Source organism: Lucilia cuprina, chromosome 6 (genome assembly GCF_022045245.1).
Source record: "Lucilia cuprina isolate Lc7/37 chromosome 6, ASM2204524v1, whole genome shotgun sequence".
In the NCBI taxonomy this organism is placed as follows: domain Eukaryota; kingdom Metazoa; phylum Arthropoda; class Insecta; order Diptera; family Calliphoridae; genus Lucilia; species Lucilia cuprina.
In genome coordinates, this window is record NC_060954.1 from 27,423,643 (window position 1) to 27,441,990 (window position 18,348).

The window sequence follows — 18,348 nt, forward strand, 5'->3', positions numbered from 1 at the left end:
AAAATTTATATGGAAACGCTGCATGTATTCAACACGATATTAAACGAACGTCTTAACAAGGGCATAAAAAAATTCAAAAATACTATTTAGTGGTTTGAAAGCATTCATCAAAGCATGTCGATGTCGCTTTGATTCAGAAATCACAAATTGTGGTCATTTTAACCCCTTCTTGCGCACTCCTAGTCCAAGTTTTGAAAAACGATATAGCGATATAACACCCTCCAAGAATAGATCTACCAATGTTCCAAATTTCAAGAAAATCGGTTCAGCCGTTTAGGTGTGGTTTTACGAACAAACGAAAAGACTTACAAAAAGATTAGTATTAAATCTACAATTTTACTTATTTCAGCCTTCTGACTATATTTATATAATTATATAGGTTTGAAATTAGTTAATAAACAGAGATACTGCAATTTTAGAATGCCGTACCTATAAATGTATTTGAATATTAATTTTGAATTTCTTATTATTTACCTAGGTTTCTCCTAGGTAAATAAGCTTTTCTGTGCATATAGTTTTATCTAATACTTTTTCTCTGATTCTATTGACGAAGGTAGCTTTATTACCTAAGTTCGATGTGATCAAGTCTTTAGTATTAAAAAATCCATGAGGTCTTGTCTCTGCGATTGGTGTTTGTACTACCCAAGCTACATGGTGGAAGTTGGCATCACAACCTATTAAAATTTTCTTATTTTTCCTTTGTCCTCTTCGACCAGTTTTATCAGCTCCGACGTTGGTGGTAGTGTCAGAGAATCGAAAGGCAGGCAAACAGATGCAAGGTATATGTTGCCACGACCTTGCTTCTGCTTCCTGGTTTATGATCAGTTTTAAATGGCCTTCCTTCTAAAAAGCACGTAAAATATTTAAATGCTTAAGTAGTTCTCCATTGAGAATCGCTAAATGTCTTTGAATAAAATCCTAAGGGTTTCAACCAACCATTAATTAATTGTTCTAAAAAAGCTCCCATTGCAAATGAACTGGCATCTACTTTTAGACCAATTGTCGCATATAGAAGTGGAAAAGACAGAATAGTTGGTTAAGCTATCTCTTCTTTACAGTTATTAAATACTGCTATAGTAGTATTAGTCCAATGAATAGGGCGTAAATCTTTTATTTAAGCTCCAACTAACATTTTTTTAAGTGGGGCTTGAGTTTTAGCACTTTTTGGCAAAAATTTACGATAAAAATTTATCAAAGCTAAAAATTGTCGAAGAGAATGGATTGTTTCAGGTTGATATTTCTATAACGCCATTGATTTTCTATCATGTATCTAGTGTTTATAAACCGGTTATCCGAATACCGAAAAAACAGGTTTTTATTGTACGCTTCGGTTTTTCATGAACCGGTTTTTTTAAACCTCAATAATTTTAAGTGGGTTGGAGAGGCATATTATTTTCGATTTTTTCGAAATAGGTGTCAAAATTTTCGTAATTTTTAGGGTATACACAAAAAATATCTAATAAAGAGTTTGAGATAGGTTTATTCCATTTTTAGATTATATTGGAGTTTATATTACACTAAAAGTCGTTTTGCGGACCAGAAATATACTAACAAAATTTTCCGTTTCAAAATTACGAAATTTTGAAACCAATTTCGAAAAGATTGCAGATAATGTTTTTACATATTGTAGTGAGATCAGGATTTTCAATTGATAGTAGGGAACAGGGACCGTTTTAAAAAATATCGTTTTTTTATTTTTCTCATATTTAGTATATTAATAGTAGGGTAATTTATCCCATCTATGGCTTATTCTCAAATGTCCAAATTTAGTCGTAACACTACTAAAATATACCTGGGTATATCATACAATTTATATGGCTATTTCATCTTTTTATACTTTTCTAGTGTATAATTATTATTATAATTATAAGATAATTATTAAAACTAATTTAATAAATAAATTTAATATATAAATTATCATAAAAAATTAAATTTTTTAAGTTTTCTTATTGTTTTCCTAATATCATGTGCAAAAAACCTAAAGAGAAACGCCTTCATAACGTCTGCTGTACATTATGCAGAATTTGACTTTGCAAAATTTTGACTTCAAAAAATTATTACTCAGTAACCGGGAAAGATAGGTTAGGTTGATAGGAGGATATATACTACATAAAATCGGGAAAAGTACACCTAGGCCACTTGTGCGGTTCTTATCATGAAAAATGAACTGAATGAATAATTCTTCAGTGTTCAGAAACTCATTTTCCTGAACGCAATTCCTAAGAATCTTCCAATCAGTGTTAGTCAGGAATGTTATTTCCGGAATAACCTCACTTCCAAGATACTTGTATCTAACTTCGAAGAATGGCAGTGGCAAAGAAAGTGCTCTAGAGTTTAACTATCCTCTCCCCATGCTTAGCATACGTCTGAATCCGCACAACCAATTTTGCATAGATGTGCTCGTTATACTATATGTCCACTAGAGTGCTCCAAAAAAACTAAGTTTCGAATTTTCCCCAGGCCATTATCGTATCTCAGAGCACTTGAATTCGAAATGTGATAAAAATATAAACATATTTTTGAAAATATTCTTATAAAACAATTGTGTTACTTAAAATACATCTGTAGTTACTTGAATATGAGCTTTTGTCCTTAAAAAATATCTTAAACCCGTTCTCAGCTATGGTCGAAAAATTTTGATATTTTTAACGGTCGTTTCAAAATTCAAATTTTCGTTTTTTTGATACCTTGTTAAACAAATTTCAATATTTTTGGGAGAACTCATAGGGATTTATGGACAACAGATTAGGGAATAAAACAGTAAAAAAATAGGTCAATATCTCTTATAGTTTGCCTGTACCTGCAATTTGAATTCAGTGGATTTCGACAAAAACCCATTTTTATGTAATATTTTGCAAAATTAGCCTTTTTATTATACTGTTGTGTATTTTAAATGAAACTTTTTGCAATTTGGACGCCATTAACCCATAAACTTTAAAGGTCAAATTTTGTAATATTTGCAATTTTTGATGGAAACTAGTCGAAATTGTTTCTATTTTCAGGTAGATTATCACAAGACTTAAGAAATTTATTTATTTACAACCGATATTTACAATAATAGTGAAAAAATTAATGGGTTTGCAAACGGGTTTTATTGAAATATGTCCAAATTGGCATGTTTTTAAAACATAGGGGTCATTTTGATCCCAAGGTCGTTTAAGGGTTAATCAATTTTTTTCACTATTATTGTAAACATCGGTAAATATCGGTTGTTAATAAATAAATTTCTTAAGTTTTGTGATAATCTACCTGAAAATAGAAACAATTTCGACTAGTTTCCATCAAAAATTGCAAATATTACAAAATCTTTTGTAATGCTAATTCTGTGTACATTACGATTCTTTGACAATAAAATACAAAACAAATTATTTAATGACAAAACTTTTGTAAAAACTGAAAAAAATGCATATTTTCCCCTTGTAAATGCATCTTCAAACTTCAGAGCCGTTGCGGCACCAGTTAACGTAATCCTATTGACCAAATTTTTTGCACGACTCACAGTGGTATAGGAAAAAAAAAGAGGGAAATAATTCGGTAACTTCTAAACGGTTAATCCGATTTTAATGAAATTTGGTATGCACAAAGAGGAGGTGTTGTCGAGTTTAGGTTTTGAATTTGGACCTTATAAGCCAACCAGGGGCCCGGCGGGGGGTCCTCAAATTAGGACACCTCGGCTATGTTAAATTTTTAAAACGACCCTATTTCTTCATTTGAGTTCCGATTTAAAAAAAATTTCGTATATAGAATCTCCTCATCGAGCACTATACAAAATGTCGTCATAGCAGTAAATTATCTCTTATAGTTTAGGAGATATTCGCATTTGAAAATTAAAATTTTAAAATTTTTACCGTTCTTACTTTAGTTTTTTGATAATAGCGGGTCCAAATATTCCCGATTTTCGCCATTTTTTTTTATTCGCTTAACAACAAGTCTATATATCAAGCAGTGAAAGAATTATGTAAAAATCATGACTGAGTCCAAAGTTATAGGCATTTTAATTTAAAAAATTAAAAAAAGGCGATTTTTTGCCATTTTTGGCAATATGATAAATGAAACAAAACCTAAAAATTTTTGATACCGAGGGGACCAGATCCATCCAAAAAAACCCTATTTTTTATATAAAATTCAATTTTGAGCAAAAATTCTCAAATCGCATAGTCGATATCAAATTATAGTGACCTGTTTTATATGACCCAATATGTTCTTAATCATTTTGTAACGGGTTTCGATAACCCCGCCCCTGGTATGGATATAATAGGCAAAAAACCAAAAAATCCCATTTTTGGGATTTTTTAAAACTTTTTTGGGAATTCCGGGATTTCTAATAAGAAAATTCGAAATTTAATTTTGGATTTTGAGTAAAAAATCTACCTAACTGTAAAATTTCATCAAAAATATTCATAAATAAAATTTTTATTGCAATTTGAAAAATTTGTATCTTCGCAAAAACTGAATAAAAAACATTTTTTTTTTTTTTTTTTAAAAAAGTATTCCGCGAATTTTTTAATTTTCAAAAATTATATACAGTTTTGAAAAATAGACAAAATTACCTTTCCATTGATATATAAACATGCCTACCTAATGTTTTTTAAGTGACAAATTAATTAGGGAAAACTCAACATCTTTTAGAGAATTTACCTAGTACTATTATTTTCATCCATACATTTGTTAGGCATGTTTTACTACCTAAATTTTTATGAATTTTTACAGCCACTTTTTACGATTAATCTTTTATTCTTTATCCCTAAAAAAATTAACAAGTATTTATTTTATATAAAAATAGTCTTTATTTATTTTTTTTATAAATTAATATAATTTTGTAAAATAATCGGTATCACAGTAGTCCATATCTAAAAGATAAAGTAAATCTTTAAATTCATGAATATTTTCAAATGCTAACGTTTTGTAGCAAATCCAACGTTTCCTTATAGTAGATAAAACAGGATCAGAAGATAGAATCAGATTATTAAAAATATCTTCATTTTGAGACTGCCTAGAACACTTCCTTGAGCTAAACTGATGAATATGCTTATTCCTCGATTCTTGGGGTTCTTCTGTAAGCTCTCCTAAAGGCAGAATATTATGTTCTATGATGACCTTTCCATGACATAATATCTTGTGAACTGTAGGTGTCATTTCTTTCCAGGGATATAATTCCAAAAGTAATTTAGAAACTTTTGTAGAATACTCTCCAAATTTTGTTGCGTTCACTTTATGCTTGCTATTTATCGCCATTAGAATAATATTGACCTTTTGCAGTAAATCCATACTAATTCCGGTTATTTCGGAAGTAGTTTCAAAATTTTTAAAAAAACGTCTAGCGGTATTACCATCGTTTGTGCTTCCATATCCTGTGAGTGGTTTATCAATATTTAATCCCATCCGCTTTTTAAATTCCTCTTGAATTCTTCGTTTCTCACTGGCTCTCATTTCCATTAACTCCTTATTGTTATTTGCACTTTTGTTTGCATTTTCCGGTATGCTTCTGTACTTTAAATCATATGCTAAATGTAGAAAATGTTCCAGAAATCGTATGCGAGCATGTAGGGGGGATATTCCAAATTGTAATGTTTCCTCATTTATTGATCTTTGCTTGGAAATATTCGAAAATTCTGATTTTTTATCACCACATATGTAGCAGTACCAAGTAGATGATGTTCCTGTAATGGCATTTCCAACTTTCCCATCAATCATTGTAAGTTTTAAATCATAGGACATGTTAAACGAATAATTTTCTATTTCGATTGTTATAGGTTCCAAGTTTTTAATTTCTGCTTCAATACGATTTATCAAATCTTGCGTTGTTGTTTTGGATTCCTTTATATACTCAAAGCTTATTGGCCTACAAAAAGCTTTGGATCCTGGAGTCGAATTCTTCCAAATATCATCGAAACTGGTTGATGGAGAATCGCTGTCAGCATACTTTCGAATTCTTAATGGAACTAGCGATGCCATAAATACACTTTTATACTCGGAAGATGATTCACTTGTGTTGATTTGTTTATATTCCGAGAGTGCTGATAATCCATCACATCCCCACTTACAAATGAGTTGAAGATCACAAGAATTTATTTTTTTAGTTGGTCTGAAGAAAAGTCAGAAGCAATCCTTAAAGCAGTATTTTCGAGTAGAGCGCCGAGTCCAATAACAGCCTTCCGATCAGTTATTTCAATAGGAGGTGGTATAATGCTTTTCTTCTTTTCATTTATTTTGTCATATGATGGTAAAACATCCACTCCTTTTTCAGATAGCGCCTTTCTTAACGTTATGTAGTTATCACGACTTAATCCCAGCTGCAACATAAGCGCAATAGCTTCTTCCTCAGTGAACGTTGTATCAGATGATGGTGTGGGTATACTCTTTACAATTCTTTTCAGTCGTCTTGGTGATGCGGTTGGAAGAATATTTGCAATTTTTATGGCATCCAAAGGCTGTTTTTCTTTTCTTAACATTGCTTTAAAAGTGTCCGAAACTTCTTCGTTAGATAAGGTTTCTAGTGAAGTTGATAACCTTTTCCTCTTAGATTTTGAGCTCAAATCCTCATACTGCTTACAGGGAGCACCAACAGTTGATACGCAAATAGCAACTTCTACACATTCATCCAGCCAATCAGAAAATTTCGATCGAAATTTAGCAATGGAATACCGAACACTCTTCAGTTTTATATCAACTGATTTTATAAAATTTTCAATTTTACATATATCAGTTTTATCCACTTTATTTTTATGTGCAGTTTCAATATATTTCAATAAGAAGTTCACTTTATCTTGAAAAGGAGCTGAAGAGTGTTCAAATAAAATGGAGCACAAATCATTTTTTTTAGTACGATCGCCATGGTTACAGAAAATTACAAATAATTACAAACAGATATAAACCTGTCTTATATATTAATTACAGGTACTTAAATTAAATTATTTTTTAAAGGGTTATGATATTCTACCTAATATGTCTAACGTATCCTTATGTAATGAATTTTTCCTCAATAGGTCACTTTAATAAGCTACCTATTAAAGTGACCTATAGGGGTAAAAATCATTACAGTTTAAAAAATAATACCTGAAAATTTTTTAATATATGTAACAAATTTAAGAGTTAACGTTATGGATGAAAATAATAGTGCTAGGTAAATTTTCTAAAAGATGTTGAGTTTTCCCTAATTAATTTGTCACTAAAAAAATATAGGTAGGCATGTTATATATCAATGGAAAGGTAATTTTGTCTATTTTTCAAAACTGTATATAATTTTTGAAAATTAAAAAAATCGCGGAATACTTTTTTTTAAAAAAATTAAAAAATGTTTTTTATTCAGTTTTTGCGAAGATACAAATTTTTCAAATTGCAATAAAAATTTTATTTATGAATATTTTTTGATGAAATTTTACAGTTAGGTAGATTTTTTTACTCAAAATCTAAATTAAATAAAAAGTTCGAATTTTCTTATTAGAAATCCGGGAATTCCCAAAAAGTTTAAAAAAATCCCAAAATGGGATTTTTTGGTTTTTTGCCTATTATATCCATACCAGGGGCGGGGTTATCGAAACCCGTTACAAAATGATTAAGAACATATTGGGTCATATAAAACAGGTCACTATAATTTGATATCGACTATGCGATTTGAGAATTTTTGCTCAAAATTGAATTTTCTATAAAAAATAGGGTTTTTGGATGGACCTGGTCCCCTCGGTATCAAAAATTTTTAGGTTTTGTTTCATTTATCGTATTTTATGTAAAGTCAGCTTTTCAAAAAGTAATAAATTCTATATACATCTTCTTAGAAACTTTTTAGATAACTTAAAAGAAAAAAGATACTTTTTTCCCCCAAAAAATGGCAAAAAATCGCCTTTTTTTAATTTTTTAAATTAAAATGCCTATAACTTTGGACTCAGTCATGATTTTTACATAATTCTTTCACTGCTTGATATATAAACTTGTTGTTAAGCGAATAAAAAAAGAAATGGCGAAAATCGGGAATATTTGGACCCGCTATTATCAAAAAACTAAAAAAAGAACGGTAAAAATTTAAATTTTAATTTTCAAATGCGAATATCTCCTAAACTATAAGAGATAATTTACCGCTATGACGACATTTTTTATAGTGCTCGATGAGGAGATTCTATATACGAAATTTTTTTTAAATCGGAACTCAAATGAAGAAATAGGATCGTTTTAAAAATTTAACATAGCCGAGGTGTCCTAATTTGAGGACCCCCCGCCGGGCCCCTGGTTGGCCTATAAGATCCAAATTCAAAACCTAAACTCGACAACACCTCCTTTTTGTGCATACCAAATTTCATTAAAATCGGATTAACCGTTTAGAAGTTACCGAATTTTATTTCCCTTTTTTTTTTCCTATACCACTGTGGCATCGTCTGCGTAACAGATGGTCAATCCTTTATCATATAAGTGCTTAGTATGGTATTTATCTGTGTATCCAGATTAAAATCACAGAACTATTTTTTGTTTATTATACGTCTCGACCTATTCTTTTTAATATGCTTGGCAATGACACGGAACGTACCTTCAATCTAGAACTGGTTTCCGACTCTATCTAATTTTCTATTTTGATCATGTTATATATTACACCGTCCGACAGAAAAAGGAGAAATTTAATGGGAAAATCTGCGTAGTTAGTTTTTAATTTCGTGATCCTGTGTCCTTCCAAAAGGACTTTAAAGTTTTAAAAAGTACATTTTCAAAAAATATTTTAAAATACTTTTACTAACACAGTGCAACACGAAAAATTAACCATATAAGGTCACCACTATATGATAAAAGAACAAAAATAAGAAGACCCGTTTTTTTCACTTTTGCCCAAAGTTTTAGTTATAGGCCCTCAAAGATTTGGGGCTTTAGTGTCAATTTGAAAAAAAAAAATAATAATCATTTTCTCAGGCTCATATCCTTGCATCACAAAGATCCAATTGAGATACAACTTAAAACGATTTGCATGTCCAGGAACATCAACATTATAAACATAATACTCAATGTTGAAGTTAAGAAAACCTAATGAAATTTAATTTTTTTCAGGAAACTTTTTACTTTCGCGACTTACCTATCATTCCTAGGAAGTTCATATGTTCTAGAATGTTATATATTGGTTATTTAACCATGACTTTAAAAATCAAATCAGTGTAACCAAACAATGTCAAATTTTCAAAAATGTTTTTTATACCCACCATCAAGACCCCATAAAGTATATATATTCTGGGACCTCGTAAGATTCTAAGACGATCTAGCCATGTCCGTCCGTCTGTCCGTCTGTCTGTTCTTGGCACGATAGCGTCCACAAAATAAGAGTTATTGAGATGAATTTTCCCAAAATATATTTTATTGATCAGAAATGTTTGGTATTGAAAATGGGCAAAATCGGTCAACGATTTCACATAGCCCCCATACAAATGTACCCCCCCGAATACTGTATAAATAGCTTCAAATATTCACAAATTCGTTTTTATGAAGCAAATACCACAAAATTTCGCATAGGTCAGTTTTTTGACGTCTGCAAAGTAATTCTGCATTATGGCAGATATAGGACTATAATTGGCCCTACCCCCATATAAAGTCCCCCTTAGAAAATGACTAAAAAGCTTATTACTGGCTTAAAAAATGGGGATATAGCGATGAAATTCGACACACATAAGTTTCATGCAAGCCAATATCTCTCAACCAAATTTTACGTATATCGTTTATAATTGACCCTACCCCCCATATAAGGTCCCCTTCAGAAAATGAGTTTAACGCTCATTACGCTCTAAAAATAAAAGTATAGCGACGAAATTTGACATAAGTTAGTTTCTTACTAGCCAAAACCTCTCTATGAAATTTTATGTGGATCGGTCCATAATTGACCCTACCCCCATATAAGGTCCCTTCAGAAAATGACTTTAACGCTCATTACTGGCTTAAAAATGGGAATATAGCGATGAAATTCGACACACATAAGTTTCATGCAAGTCAATATCTCTCAACCAAATTTTATGTATATCGGTCCATAATTGACCCTACCCCCCATATAAGGTCCCCTTCAGAAAATGAGTTTAACGCTCATTACTCTCTTAAAAATAAAAGTATAGCGATGAAATTTGACATAAGTAAGTTTCTTACTAGCCAAAACCTCTCTATGAAATTTTATGTGGATCGGTCCATAATTGACCCTACGCCCCATATAAGGTCCCCTTCAGAAAATGACTTTAACGCTCATTACTGGCTTAAAAATGGGAATATAGCGATGAAATTCGACACACATAAGTTTCATGCAAGTCAATATCTCTCAACCAAATTTTATGTATATCGGTCCATAAATGGTCCTACCCCCCATATAAGGTCCCCTTCAGAAAATGACTTTAACGCTCATTACTGACTTAAAAATACAATTATAGCGATGAAATTTGATATAAGTAAGTGTCTTACAGGCCAAAAAATCTTTATGAAATTTTATGTGGATCGGTCCATAATTGACCCTACCCCCCATAAAAAGTCTTCCCATAAACTTTCTTTAATGCTCATTACTGGCTCAAAAATAGGATTATAACAATGAAATTACACAGAAGTAAGATTATACAAGTCAAAATTTACCAAATTTTATGTGAAGGCCCCCTTCAGAAAACGACTTTAACGTTAATTATGGGCGTAAAAATACGAATATAGCGAAGAAATTTTGACATCAGTATGTATCTAAGGAACCAAGCCTTTATATCAAATTTTATGTGGATCGGTCTATAATTGACCCTAGCGCCCATATAAGGTCCCCTCCATAAAAATACTTTAACGCTCATTACTGCCTTAAAAATACGAGTATAGCGATGAAATTTCACAGAAGTAAAACCCCTATTAATGGACCTCTTTCAAATGTTACCCTGATGTTCTCATTAATATCGATATATAATATTAAAATATTCAAAATATCAAAGTTCATTTATATTGCAGTGATTTGATGGTGGGTATATTATTCAATATTATTTTTTCAAAAAAAAGTTGAAAGATTTTTTTATACATCTTTTGATCCTGACATAATAAACTAAAAATAACACAAAATATTTTCAAACTATTTTTGTTAGCTTGGCATCAAATTTGACATTGTTTGATCAGTAGAAGTTTTTTAAAATATTTTTTGAAAAATGCACTTCTTAAAACTTTGCAGTTCTTTAAGAAGGACATAGGATCATGAAATGAAAAACTAACAAATCAGTTTTTCTCCATTAAATTTATAGTTTCTGACGTATATCATCCGGTTCGTGTCTAATTTTAATTGTCGGACGGTGTTGTCTGTATAAAAATTTTGTTTAAAAAAGTAAGTAACTGCAAGCGTATCGCGAAAATGTCATCAGGTCACGCAGCTTCATATCATTGCATTGACTTGCTCGTTGTAACAATTTTCTTTCTGTAAATCTGTCCTTCTTCCCGTATCAGTTGGGAAATGAGAGTTTCATGGTCTTCTCTATAGCTTTTAATATTCTGCCCATATCCTAGACCTTTCTTATGCTAACTTAGTGGTTTTTTATGTTGTGTCCAGTTGAAGAGTTTGGAAAATGCTTTAGGAATGTCCTAAGTAGGGTTATTTTAGTTTGATCTAAGAATAATAAGGTTAAAGAAAATGAAATTTGTTAATCACATAATTCGATTTTGCTTTTTTGTATAAATAATAAAAAAATCAATTATTATATAGATGATACTGCTGTTGGTTGGATGTCATCTAATAAATATTCATTTACTTACATTCAGTTAAATTGTTCCAGAATGTACCATAAAATAGCTACTAGAAATACTCGTTATTTTTGAATAAGAAAAGAAGAGTAAAATACTAAAATAAAAAGATTTTTTTTGTGCGTAATTTGAATGAAAAATAAACAAATCTTAACATTTACACAAATACAAGTAAGCACTAGCACAGTTATTTGGAATACATTCATATACAGATTTTAAAGGAGTACATTCCTGTTGTTTAATATTAAGTCTGGAATATTTGCGAGCTAATTCTCACATTCGTATACGTACGAATTTATATTCGATCGTACAAGTTTTTTCCACTTTTTGGATTCTCTTGAATCATCAAGGTCCCTGACCTTGGCCCAATTTCTTATGAATGTATTTGATAACGAGCAATCATTCGAATGAAACCTTTCGAGTTTTTCTCGAAGCAAAATTGCTTTTGAAGTAAAGTTTTTGTGAAAAAAATTCAAATGATTCTTGATCATCATGAAAATCTGCACTATCATTTAGGCTTGTATAAAACTAACATTTACATAAATAGCTCTAAAGCCGTATTTGGCGGGTTGCAATTGTATGAGGGCTAGGCGAAATAATTTTAACACTTTTTAATAGGTGTGAGTAAAGAGTATGTAATAAATTTTTATTAAAGGTTAACATGGTCACGTAGACAGATGGACGGGCATAGTTAAATCGACTCAGGGCCGATTGGTATACTTTAAGGAAGGTGTTGGACCAATATTGTTGGGTGTTATAAATATCAGCACAAACGCATAATACCCTCCCCACTGTAGTAGTGTAGGTATAAATATGATGCAATAATTAAATTTCTCGCGTTTCTCTTATTAAGCGTCCATGTGAAAACTCCTTTAATTATCCAAATTCAGAAATACAGATTTTTAATTTTGTCCACCTAAATTTTGATTTGAAACTACAGTTCAACGATGGAAATAAATCGCAGCTAAACTAAATGTTTCTGACCCACCAATAAAATATGTCTATAATCCAAAATGGGTCCAATCAATCCAGCCAATATCATGAAAAAATTACAAATTATCTTCAAAATTAGGATTAAATAACATAAACATTCGTACTATACATGTGTTTGTAGTCCAAATAAAAGTAGTTTTTAAACTCGAAACGTCGAAAATTTGGGTATCCATATATGATAAAATCTTGGTGACATGTTTGTTTATTCTTTCTTCGAAACTGAAACTATGTTAAAGAATTTGATGCAAACTTGGACTTACACCTATATTCCTCAATTGTATTTCATAATGAATGTCAAAGTGCTTTATGTGAACAGCTGCCGTGTTGGCCTTATTTAATGGTGGTTTTATTTATTTAGCCAAATGCCATAATAAAGTATGAGGAATGACAGGTTTTATAAGTCAAGCTCAACGTAACCCCTACAAAGAAGAAGGCAATCACTAGTTAGAGACGATAGAAGGGGCAGACTATGAGGAATGCTAACATTTTCATCATCTAAAGATTCAAATTTCTGGACTTCATTAAGTCGCCCAACTATACTACTAATATGACCTACTGTAATTAGTTGAGGATGTTTAGAGTAAACTCTAACACACTTAAACATGTAGGGAAATCACTGATAAATAAAATATTAATGTATTTCAGCTCAACACGTCTTATCGTATATCTTACTCCAAGGTATATCTTATTCCAATCTTTGCATTATCAGCTCAATTCCAATATTTTATTAAACGACCCATGTCAAATCATTCCAAGGAAAACCGAGGTAGCATCACCCGTTTTTATAGTCCCGGTAGACTAGAGGTACTGTTAGTATCTCTTTACCCAGGGATTGCCAAACACCATGATTAGGGTCGTACATCAAGGAAACATGTGACATTTATTATAACATATTATTAAGGTTAGGTTAGGTTTATAGGAGGATGTATACTACTTCAAATCCGAAGAAATACACCTAGGCCACTACCGGGCCTGTTGTGCGTTCCAATTCATGAAAAAAAATTGTTCACTGAATGTATTATTTTTCCATGTTTAGAAACTCAGTTTCCTGGACGTAATTCCTAAGAATCTTCCAATCAGTGTTGGTTAAGAATGTTATTTCCGGAATAACATCACTTCCGAGTTACTTGGATCTAACTTTGACGAATGCCTGAATGCAAAGAAAGTCTCCAGAGTTTCACTATCCTCTCCACATGCTCTACATTCGTCTGAATCCGCACGTCCAATTTTGTATTAATGTGCACGTAATCCTTTGTGTCCACTCAGAATCATACTAACCTCAGACTTGCTTATTTTGAGGAGATTTCTCGTCTTGCTCTCATCAGGGTCACCCCATAGAATCTTTGTGGTTCTAGCCACCGTTTCATTATTCCATGAGGCTTTATGTGATTCTCTCATCCATGTTTTTAATTCAGCTTTGTGTTGCGTCGAATGGTTTTGCGTTTGTCAGGTTAACTACATCGAGCTCCCTTCCCTTTAAAGCTATTACATTCGCCCTTTCGTTGCCGACTACTCCCGAGTGGCCTGGAACCCATAACATATTATTAAGATTATATACATTGAAAACTATTTCAGTTATATTTGGCGTCATAAAGGTAGCCATTTGGGTCCTGTATTATTCTTTCTATACATTAATGGTTTACCATTTTGCATCAAGAATTTTAGAATATATAAGCTGATGACGTCAAGTTCCCCCAGAAAATGACGCCAAAAATACGAATACCGCAATGCAACTCGACATAAAACAATTTTGATTTAAACTCTCACTACCATATTTTATGACTTTAATGCTTCTTAATCCCAATACCTCCAATCTGACCGGGATTGAAAAATTGGTTGTCTCAGTCTACTGCTTGGCTTAGTCCTTGCATTGATTGCCAGAGGTCTGATCAGAGCACCGCAGTTGCCCGCAGGACTATGTCCTGGCTGGTCAGTTGGTTGAGGTTCCTTCGGGATCCACGTAGTGGCTGTTGGTTGAACCCAAATTCGCGGGAAGAGAATAAGTGGCGGTTAAAAGACTGATGCATGATAATAGTCAATATTTCGGGATAAGGTTCGGTGCTGTTGCCGAAAATCAACAGATACCCCACAGAGGAGTGACTGTGGGACTAAGCGTTGGAAATGAGTTGGTGTCAATTGTATGTGATATAGAATGAATGTAGAGGTATACGGGCCTTACCCCACCCGTATACCTAAATGAATGTGTCGTATGTTTTTCTCTATGATTGTGTCGAATAAATGAGATGTGTGCTGGGTTGAATGATGATGGATGAAAGATATCATATACAAGAGATACCGATTAAGTTTCCTTCCTTGTCCAGATATGTTCAGAGTTTACTCTGTTCATATTCGACTTGCCACTGCGTGTCACTGTGAGTAAGAACGATGTCTACGGCTTATTGATGGATCGTGTTTCGGTCCACCGGTTACGTCTCTAGGTGCTGTTGCCGAATAAACAGAGCCATAGTAGTGTGGTTGTCTTACAACGTGACTACTTTGGCAAGAGATTAGATAGCTCGAGTACTCCAGCAAAGTACTTGCGCATGGTACCGGTCATAGCCAATGTGCAAAAATTGCCACCTGAGTCTTCATTGAAGACAAAGGGGCGATGGTAGACCGTTCTCAAGTCTACCCAGTGGATGAAAAATACCACCGGGAGATAAGGCCGACACGGCAGGTGCTCACGTTAAAACTATCGACAGTCAGACAGACAGACAGACGGACATGGATTAATCGACTCCGCTATCTATAAGGATCCAGAATATACAATAAGGTGAAGTCATTTCATTTTGCGGTGAATTCATAAAATGTTTTATATATGTAGCTTGACAGCGTCGTGGTTTGGGAGAGAATTTTTTTATATGGAGTTTCACAGCTTCGTGCTAAATTTCCGTGGACAAAAAAAAAACAATCTGCTGTTGAAATGACTTCACCTTATTAGTTTTGCCATGAGGTTGGGAACTAGTGCTGGTGATTGTTGTATTAGTAAAAAAGGATTTTTAATAAAAATGCAATATATAAAAAATTTATCTAAGTAAATACTATTTTAAGGAAATTAAAATTTTTACAGCAAGTTTTTATTAATTTTTATAACTTTTAATGTATTGAAACAAACAAAATAAAATTCTTTTTTTTTCTTGCTGTGAAAAACTCGTTATGGTTTTGTCCGATTCCGTGAATCCGCGCCTGATTAAGGTTAAGATTTTAATACTTTTTGTAAATTTCTATATAAGAAAGATTCATCAAAGAATAAATAAAATGAAAAAAATATATTTAAATACTTCCGAATTGTGGTAAAATTCAACATAAAAGTTTCTTTATAATAAATAATTTTTAAAATATACTCATGTTGTAGGGTATCACATGGTCGGCCATGTCCGACTTCTTTCCTATTTGTTTAAATTATTATTTATTTAATTACTTATATAATAGAGAATTTATATTTTGTTTATATTTCAGCTGCTGTTCTTGCCAGTCAACAAGCGGCTGCTGTAGCTGTGATAAATCCTTTTCCACCTGGACCAAATAAATAAGGATTAAATCCCCTATTTAATTTAATGGCGTTTAAATTTCAAAATAATTTAACATAAAATTATAATTACACTAAATATTTTTAAGTATGTATATCTTAGAGTGGCTTTGTTTTACATACTGTTTACAATTTATAATGAAAAATAATTAAATTAACACTAAAAAATTTTTAACACAAAACAAACAACAGGCAGTTTATATGCATACATAATATTAACCATATAAAATAGGTATAGCATGTCTATTACTGACTTACATATAATGTGCTTAATTCTTGCATAAATATATTTATAATTCCCTAGAATAAAAGAGATTCATAAAAATACATTCATATATTAAATGTGTATTAGTTTCAACTATATGTACTACTTAAGCAAAATTAATACCCGTAGTTTTTAATTTCATTATTATTTTTAAGGACGATTATGAATATGCATTAAACATTCATCTTTCATTATAAGTATGTATGAAAGTGTATTACAAATTTTTATTGGATATTGAACATAAAATTTATTTGTTTACTTTCATATATTATATGTAATTAGCGTTTACTAAATGTACATACCTCTTAATTTACCTCATAGGACCGTTGTTTATTTTTCGCGCAAAGTCATATTTTATAAATTCAATTCATAAAAGTTCTTATTTTGTACAGAAAAATATTTTAATGTTAAAGTGTATTTAGTATCAAAAATAAGCCGTAGCAACACATAACCAGTTTTACACGTTCCAGAGGTTACCTCGTAAAACTAATCATTGAGAATTACCAATATGTACTATGAGATGATTGGTTTCAAACCTTTAACTTATAAATACTAATAACAATTTAATTTAATAAAACTAAATATGTTTTCCAATAAAGCTTTCAAACTTAATTCATTGTTTTAAATAAATTTATATATTTACATCACTCAGTTGAAACTAATGGATCATAACTATGGTGACCACATGTTTTTAAAAAAATGTAGAACAGGTGAAAATATAAAAAAATTAAAATACACTATTTTATACTCTACACCACTATAGTGGTGAGGGTATTATACGTTGGTGCTGATGTTTATAACACACCAAAAATATTGGTCATATACCCACCTACAAGTTTACCGATCGATTCATAATAATTTTTTGAGTCGATGTCCGTCCGGCTGGCTGTCCATGTAAAAATGAAACTGCAGATTTTCGTAATGATCTGCCCTTATTTGACCCTAGACCCCATACAAACCCCCCTTCAAAAAATTCTTAAACGCAATGAAACTCAACAAAACTAACTGTTATTTAAAAATACATCCTTTTAATGAGGATCGGCCCATGTTTAACCTATACTCCTATATAAAGCCTCATTTAGAAAATTTATATATAAATTGCTTAAATACTTTGGAATTGAGGTAAAATTCAATATAAAAGTTTCTTTATGAAAGATAAAAATTTTAAAAATATACTCATGGCGTAGGGTATTATATGGTCGGCCATGCCCGACTATACTTTCCTACTAGTTATATTTGAATGTGTTTTGTGAATTTAATTTTAATAAAAACATGGCCAAAAAATTATATGTAAAAAATTAATATTAATTTCAACAAATTTGGTGAGTTTTGTTGTTTTCCCAGTCAAAAAATTAAACAAAGTTTTTTTTTTACATTTTTCCAGTCTCTTATTTTTATTGAGTATATCTGACCAAGTCCATCAAATAGTTGATTTTAACTAGAAAGCATCTGAATCAAAAACGCAAATTGTAACTTTTTCTGTTGCGACTCAACACAAGCTTTTTATTGAAAATTAGTTTTATTTTCCAACGGAGAAAACAAAACTCCTCAAATAATTTTTAATTTATGACGGAAAAATAAAACTCTTTTTTAAAGTTTCATTTGAATATTTTATGTTTAGGTAAAAAACCCATTTCATAAAATAACTTTTTTGACATAACTTAGAATTGTTACGTTTCTTGAATGTTTCTCGAACTAAAATTATAATATGCAATATAAAATGGAAAAATATTCACTAAAAATGTAAAAAATATGCACCAAAAATATTTCTTTGGTAGGTACATATTAATAGATATTCAGATTTTAATTTTTTGACAAAAAAATATACAGATTTTTAAGGACTGCTTTTTGTACTATA

General features: G+C 31.3%; 1 protein-coding gene across 3 annotated transcripts in view; it reads left to right on the top strand.

Annotated features, from left to right (window-relative positions):
* LOC111679324 (probable serine/threonine-protein kinase DDB_G0282963) overlaps positions 1–17,102 on the top strand; it is a 342,621-nt gene extending 325,519 nt beyond the window's left edge. For all 3 annotated transcript variants that reach the window (XM_046953880.1, XM_046953879.1, XM_046953878.1), the window contains exon 11: positions 16,156–17,102. In XM_046953880.1, coding sequence (XP_046809836.1) covers positions 16,156–16,229 — 74 coding nt within the window. In that variant the 3' untranslated portion in view covers positions 16,230–17,102. The remainder of the gene's footprint in view (positions 1–16,155) is intronic.
* The last annotated feature ends 1,246 nt before the right edge of the window (positions 17,103–18,348 follow it).